The sequence below is a fragment of the Cyprinodon variegatus genome, unplaced genomic scaffold (genome assembly GCF_000732505.1).
Source record: "Cyprinodon variegatus isolate N-32 unplaced genomic scaffold, C_variegatus-1.0 Scaffold227, whole genome shotgun sequence".
Classification (NCBI taxonomy): Eukaryota; Metazoa; Chordata; class Actinopteri; order Cyprinodontiformes; family Cyprinodontidae; genus Cyprinodon; species Cyprinodon variegatus.
In genome coordinates, this window is record NW_015150680.1 from 277,262 (window position 1) to 285,500 (window position 8,239).

The 8,239-nt window shown below is 36.1% G+C and overlaps 1 protein-coding gene across 1 annotated transcript; it reads left to right on the forward strand.

Moving 5' to 3' along the window:
* The first annotated feature begins 4,374 nt into the window (after positions 1-4,374).
* LOC107088699 (zinc finger and BTB domain-containing protein 26-like) lies at positions 4,375-6,289 on the forward strand. Its single transcript, XM_015381024.1, has 2 exons — positions 4,375-4,683; positions 5,303-6,289. The coding sequence occupies exons 1-2, from the start codon at positions 4,375-4,377 to the stop codon at positions 6,287-6,289; spliced, it is 1,296 nt and encodes a 431-aa protein (XP_015236510.1).
* Positions 6,290-8,239: the final 1,950 nt, after the last annotated feature.

Consider the following 8,239-nt stretch of genomic DNA (forward strand, 5'->3'; position numbering starts at 1 on the left):
TATATATATGTATGTATATATGTATATATATATGTATGTACATATATGTATATGTATATATATGTATATATATATATATGTATGTATGTATATGTATGTATATATATATATATATATGTGTATGTATATATATATGTTTGTGTATATAAATGATTTAACCAGACTTTCACACAAAATGATATCTAACAGAGACACCATGCTTACTCTGACGTGAAAAAATGTAAGATATCACCTCTGAGACAGGAGAAAAAAACACCCACTAAAGTACGTTTATCACAATAACAAAATGATAAGGTTTTCTCAGCTGCTTTTCTTTTTTTCTGCATTTCTAACTGCAGAATTAAACTTTGCACAAGAGTTAGTGCAACCTTCACAACATTTAGCTTTTTGGGCGCAACCTAGTGTTTCCTGTTCATGTTTGCACATGAAGAAGTCGATTGAATACAGGTAACTGCAAAATGATGACGTCCACCTTCACTATTAACTTGCTTTTATCAGGTCTGTCGAAAACAAACTATACTTATAGAGGCTGAATAGTCAATTTTTACACAACAAATTTCAACATCTTCATTTCATTGCATCACTGGACACAAAACTGTTGAACATTTTGTACGTCGATATTGAAAATATTCTTATAGTGTTTATCTGAAAATGTCCGTGAATACATTTTCTCAAATTAACCTTTTATTATACTGATAAAAAGAGGTGTGTGAACTCTTATTTGCAACTACTGACAAGCCTCTTCTTAACCTTGACTCACCAATTCATTCATCAACCCCAACTTTTACAGTTACGCATAAACCAACAGAGAGAATCAGAACGAGGTGCATAACGTATCTACAGAATGGAAATACATAGAAGGTTGTTCTTGTTGAAGAGGGGCGAAGATGCTTGGAGGTGACATAGTCATGATTAAATCCAAGCAACACTTATGGATCATTTAGTAAACCATGGCCTGATAATGGATGAGTTCAGACATTTCATCGCAAGAACAGGAGGTTATTATTGTTTATGTAACGCATAAAAATATGATCTGCACTATCATAGTCATACAAGGCACTTACATTGGGACATAACCTTGTAACCTTTAACATGTAGACCTACAAATTACAATAACTGCTGCTCAGATTCGGTGTGGCAGAGTGTACAATATTGTAATAGTAAAGAAAAGTGCATTGTATTACAGTACTGCCAAAATGTTGCATGTTTACCTTTTTTTCTGCACCTCAAATCAGGTAAAAAAAAAAAACAGATGAGGTGAAAGAGCCCCCGCCCTCTGACTCAGCAGGGAGAGGAAAGCATTTGTGCAACTGTGCTTGCAAACATTGCACAAAGACTGTGAGATATAGAAAGAGCTGGTGAGGGTCATTTTATAAGCCATGAACTTTTTACACTTGACCGAGTCCTCAGATGGAAAAAAATGTACATAAAACAATTGCATAATGTACCGCTTAGCAAATAGTAAGCAAGTAAAAGGGCTCAGTCACCAGTTTGCAGGTAAAACTTGTACACATGCTTTCCACTGTTTAGTGCTTTACTGTACTTTTGTTTTGCTATGCACTTCACATCATTACAGTTTCACACATGTAACAATCACTATATTTACATTGCATACTGTATAGTTGTTCTTGAGTGAAAGGGAGGAGTCTGGTGACCATCTGACAGAGTATTTAGTAGTTTGGAAAATGTACGCTTCCACCACTCTGCTGTGGTCTGGGAGTGGTTTGCAGCACATGGCAGGATGTTGTGGAGTATCTCCCTCAACACTTTCCATTCCTAAATCCAACTGAGGAGTTTTTCCTCTTCCTGGAGGTGAGACGTATACATCCACATAACCAAATGACCCTGATAGCAGCCATGGATGCAGCATCACAGAGTCCTGCAGGGGGTGGATATGGCACTCATAAGATATTTTCCTCGTACGTTTCATTTTTACTTAAGTAAAGATATGAATAAATACCACTGTTCGTAACTTAATCTAATGACAGAAAGCTTGTTTCACCTGAGAGACACACACTTTGTTCTTTTTTTGCTCTCAAGGTTTATTGGTTAAATTAGATTTTCCACCTGCCTAGTCTGCTGATACATATATATATATATATATATATATACATATATATTTATATGGTGTAATTACTGTATGTTATGTTTTTTATGTTATTTGAAACAAAAGAATAATAGACAACTTATGCTTGAGTAACTGTTTGCTCTATAATGTAGGCAAACCAGTCTTCTTGATCAATTCATGACGTCATTTACTTGTAGTGTGTATCGTTTTGTTTGTTATTAAGATTAATTTACAACAGTTCAACAAGGTTTTTTGATTTTCAAGTGCGAGTTACAGCTTAAATGTAATGTGGAACGTATGTAAACAGATCAACACCACCACCATGTGGTAAATTCTGGGTATTGCACAGTAGGCTAGAGCAAATGCAATGAAACGGTTAAGGAATCCAGATTTGCTCAATATTTCTGCATCAGCCCTACAGAGCAGATGCATCCGAAGGTTAGGGTGTGGATACTAGTTCTCCTTCCTCTGCATTAGCAACTTTTAAAATGCACAAAACCAAATAAATAGGCAGCTGAAAGTCACTGACTTCTTTTTATTTGCATAGTTTTAAAATTGTCATTTTGTGACGTAGCCTACAGTCTCTGGACCATCCTGCAGATTAAGGTGGGGCTGCTTTTTTATGCATGTGACTGATTATTTTATAATGCATTCCTCCTATATTATGTCAGGTTTAATATTTAACAACTTTCAATTAAGCACTTTAAAATAAAAATGCTTTGTCACATTTTGCCTAGTTATATGGTAACGGGACACAAAGTAGAGCATCATTTTGGTGAGAAAAGAAAATTCAACATGTTTTTCAATATTTTGTATAAATACAATTCTAAAAATGCGCTTTTATTTAGCCCCCCTCAGCAAATAACAGCAATCTGCAAGAAATTACCTCAACTGAAAGTCGTCTTGAGCAGAAAATTAGCCAGAAATGCAGCCAAGAGGCCCTTGGCAACTCTGGAGGAGCTGCACTGATCCACAGTCAGAGAAACATTACTGAAAGAAAATCCTTTTACAAACCTAGCCTTCATTAAAGGGTGGAAAGGGGAAAGCTGTATTCCTGTTTAAAGTGTGACATACTGAGACCAATGCAAACAGGTATAATTTGGCTGAAACCTAAAATACAACATAAATACAGTATGTAGGTGGCAGCATGAAGATGCAGGGAAGCTTTTTTCTTCAGCAATGAAGCTGGTCAGAGTAGAGTGATAAATATATCAGGAAAACCTGTTATAGCCAACAGAGGTCATAGGAAATCCAAACCAAACACAAACAGAATGTCGAAAAACATACAAAATGCAAATGGAAGCAAATAGCTTCAAACAAAAAAAAGAAAAAAGTAAGAATGAAATATATTTATACAAAGTCTGAATGAAAAAAAAATAGAATAAAACATTAGGATAGAGTGTAAAGTAAGAAAACAAGCAACATTACATATAGATTAGTGCATAACATAGTCGGATGTCTTAAACCCAAAAGCCATACCGGATAAAAAAAAAAAACAACAACTAGTCATTTGCATAAAAAAATGGAAACACTGCAAAAATATTAGCATGAATGTAAAAACACTTACTTAGTTTGATCTCTCTACTACAGCAGACAATAACCAACAGGGATATTCTTTGCTACATCCCTTCTGTCTCTTTCCAAAAGCAAACCATAGGACAGAGCTGGCCCTTCTAAAGAGTACGTTCAGCCTCTGCTGTCGATAAACTGCTGCTTCACCATCTGCACCTGTAAAGCACATCAGTGTTTTCGCTTCAGTCCAATTTACGGTTACCTTTGTCAGCACAGTCGATTGATTTATTGGACTAGTTCAATGTTATTTGTTCAGTATACAGAGGTTTTTGTAGCAATCCATCTAAATGTTAAGAATCTCAATGTTTGGAAATACTTTTGCAAGGCTCTGTAAAAAAAAAATGCACATCCACTACAAAAATGATCTAGAGAAATATTAAATTAATTGTATTTACCCTTAATTTGAGTAGGTGAATAAGATGATTTGCCAATGGAATAAGCATTTTTACTCTTATAATAAAGTAATTAGATAATATGCTGAAATAAGACAAAGTAATTGTTTTTTATTGATTTAAATGTAAATTGTCTTGTTCTTCATTGGCAAAGTGTCTCACTTGCTTGCTCCATAAAAAATGCACTTATTTTAATAAAAAAAAAATACTTATTTAGATTTCCATTTTTTGCAGTGTATGAGCAGTTTAAATGGCACAGAAATGTTTGACTCTCAACAGAGAATCTTTTAACAGTAATAAAGCTGGGATCTAACTGTTATTTCTGGTCAAAGGAAGATAATTATGCCAGACTCCTTGGACACTCTGCACTTCACTCTGCCCAGCCATGGGGACTCTGTCCTGAACAAAATGAGAACTCTGAGAGAACAGCATCGCTTCTGTGATATCACACTCATCCTCAGGAGCCCAGATTCCTCTGCTGGTCTGTCTGTGCACTTCCACGGCCACAGGGTGGTACTTGCAGCATCCTCTGACTTCCTCCGTGATCAGTTCCTACTCCATGAGGACCAGGGAGAGATGATAGTGGCTGCAGTTCCCAGTGTGAGAGTCGCCAAGAGGCTCCTGCTGTCCTGCTACACTGGACTCCTTGAGGTGATGTAACAAGGAAGCAATATTAGCAGTAATAACCTGAAGGAAGCCTTTTCTGTGTGACTTTAACACTGTCACAGTGGTGTAATGGAACGTTCTCACTTCAGATTAGCTCAGTTTCCCAGAGGGGGGAACTGGTAGAAATGAATATAATAAATGATCCATTTTTAGATGCATTTTTACTTAAAGATGCATTTATTGCAATGTTAAATTTTGTTGGACAGTAAAATAAACAGTTAAATAGAAAATAATATTCTGTATAATTGATAGTTTGCGATTTTATTAGAATTGCAGTTTATTTAATTACAATTTACTGCAGTTGACTTTTGTTTGTTAAAGTTCCTAAGATTGTTGGGAAAATTGAAGTTGGTTATGAAAATGTTTTTGTAAATCAAAGGAGGGCCAGCAAAAGAAAATTTGGGAACCACTACGTTAGATTGTCTATTTTTGCTAATTGAGCTCCAAAAATAAAAATCCAATTATGAAGTACGGTGGAGGCAGTATCATGCTGTTGAAGACTTTTCTTCAGTAGGAACAGGCAAGCTTCCCAAAATTTGATCATCCTGTGTTAATGTTTATGGAATGAAATCTGATTTTTTTTTTTTTTTTTTTTACTACACAGGTACCTCTGGCAGAGCTGCTCAGCTACCTGACTGCAGCCAGCGTTTTCCAGATGAACGAGGTGATGGATAAATGCACTCAAGCTCTGTCACAGTACCTTAAACCCAACATATTTTTGGATAAACCTACGAGATGCTTCAAGGAAACTGAAAACTATCAGCTTAAAAGAAGCTGGCTATGCTCCACTTTGGAAAACCAGAGGGAAAAGGATGTGGTCCAGCCCTGCACCAGCATCCAGAAAGATAATGGAAAGGAAGAGGGAGCGGTTCTTATTCAGGCAATGCATGGGGTCAGCCAAGAATCTGAGGTGGACAGTAAGAATATTACAGAGACCATTGAGAACAGGAAGTTTGTAAAAGCTACAACGGAGTCCTCAGAGGATCAAAAATTAGATCTTAACACCTTGAAGTCAGAAGAAAGTGTTGGAAACACAATAGCACACAAGGATGAAGTTTTCCAAGACTTCATTTCCGTCCCAGCTTTTGAGATTAGCGGTACTGTGGATCATACTGTGGGGGATATCTCCCAGATACAGCAAGAGCAGGAGGATAAACAAGATAAAAACAACCATGCACTCAAAACCCAACAGGAACATGGTGGAAATCCGATAGATTTCAAAATATCGTCCCTTTCAAGAGAACACTCAACAAAGACTGCCGAAGATTTAGTAGAGGCCTCTTCACGCACTGTCCAAGTCCAGAGGCCGTACCTCTGCAGGAAGTGTGATAAAATCTTCCAATACCTGGAGAACTACACGGACCACCTGAAGGAACACAGACAGTATTCCTGTTTGGTCTGTGGAGAGGGCTTTTCACAGAGGAGCAAACTGACCCGCCACGTACGCGTTCACCCCGACGTCAAACCCTTCAGGTGCCCGCTGTGCCATGAAACATTCATCCAAAAGGTTTCCTTGCAAGAACACCACCACCTGCACACAGGATGCAAGTATACTATAAAAGAAAGGAGAAATCAGGTTTCAGAGGCCTAAAGACTGAGAGAAATAATGAAACTGGTCTAATGCATGAGCTGGAAGAACAATTTAGGATTCAAGTGAACTTGTTTATGGCAGCTTTCCTGACTTCTATCTCCATTTCAGAAAACTGGAATGGTTTACAGTAATGATTAAGAACAATAACAATAAAGTGAAGGTAGTAATTAACATGCTTCCAAATATTAAAACTGAAGTGAGAGCCTCATATTCTTTAAGGTTTTATCTATTACTCTGTGTTGTGGGTTAAACTACCATTCATTGTCTTCCTGCTTGATATTTCTGAACATCACACTTATTGTAATGACACATTTTACACTGAAATTCAGAAATTCCATTGCAAATTGCACAACATCTATTTATGAATGTTGTACTAATAAAATACAGTATGTTATAATTTTTCTTTCCCTTTTAATATTTTTTTTATATGAAAGGGTTTAATTTAAACAACTTTAGACACTTGAAGTGATCTGGTTTCTCAGAGAAGATTGTCTCACATTCTAATAAAGCTTAAATCTAAGTACAGGTTAAAATTTTATTTTAGACAACCCAAATGAAAAAACATAGAAAATTGTTGTATTGTGCACCTTTCTTTTAATAGCTCAGTCCTGCAAGAGGAAATCTACATAGATCTTCAGATATAGTTTTCATGTTTAGTTTAGGGAGTAAAAATAATTAATTTGTATTTCCAAAATTTAAATCAAGTTATTGTGAACCAAACAAAAACAAGAACTGGAACATAAATAAGAGAACTAACTAAAGAGTTTTAAATGTCTCTTTAAAAAGTTTCATGGCAGGTTATCAGGATGTTACGTATTTTAAATTATTACCATCGGAACTTCATTGCATGGTTAATTTATATGCCACCGCAGGTTCAGAGGAGGCAAAAATTAATTACTACTAATATAAGATAAAAATATGTGAGTTTTTGAATAGTGACAATTCATTTTAATTTAGCCTCCAATAGTCTATCCTTGAGAAGAGGCAGGTCTGAACTTCCTGGACTGGTTGGACAGGGAAAACACTGGCCAAACAAGCATGAAACTTAACCTTTCCCCGGTCAATAGGCAATAAGTGGGGTTCACTCCAGAAAGGGTAGCAGAAAAAAAAACACAGAAATAAAGGTTAATGAATCAGTTTAAACAAATGAACAGATTTGGTTTGTTTGACAATAACTGGGCATTTCTTCAAATAAGCAAGTAACTGAGTCATTATTTAATGCTAAAGTTTATTTTGTTAATCATAATTCTTCTTTTAACTTTTCAAGGGAAAATAAATCAATACACGTGTAAAGATCAAAATAACACATGAAAAATAAATTAATAAGATAAGACATGCATGCTCCATTCAGAAAAGTCCACCTCTGCATGAGGGCCTAACTACTGCCCTGGCATACAGTACAGCCCCAGGACTAAATGATCACAGAAGGACCAGTTCAAGTAATATCCAGGTTGTTGCACAAGCCAAAGAGTTATTGTATGTTTATAAAATATAACAACACATGTAAAATATCGTGTTTATCGCTTATTTGCAGATTACATTATAGGAACAGAGAGGGGAAGTTGTTTATTTCACCTTGACTGTTTATAAGGGCTTTGAAATTGTCTTCTTTATGCTGGATGTAATTGAACATCTAAGAGGGTTTGCATTATCTCTGACCTTCTGCCTTCCTTTTAATGTCTTTTTTTTAGTTTTGTTATCCTGACCCAGGAACATCCTTGTTTACTTTTTAGTTCTCTTATTTTTACAGGTCTCTGGATTCATGAAGCCAAGTGGCAATGCATTTTATTGTGAGACTGAGACTGTTTTAATTATCTGGTTGTTCCTGTGATTTCAGGTCCTGCAGCCTCCCCCTGGAGTGGGTCAGTTGTTTTCATGCACAACAATAAGAACAGAGCTTAGCAGGTCAAAGCAGCAAATTTATCTATGGGATCAGCCATGTCTATTATG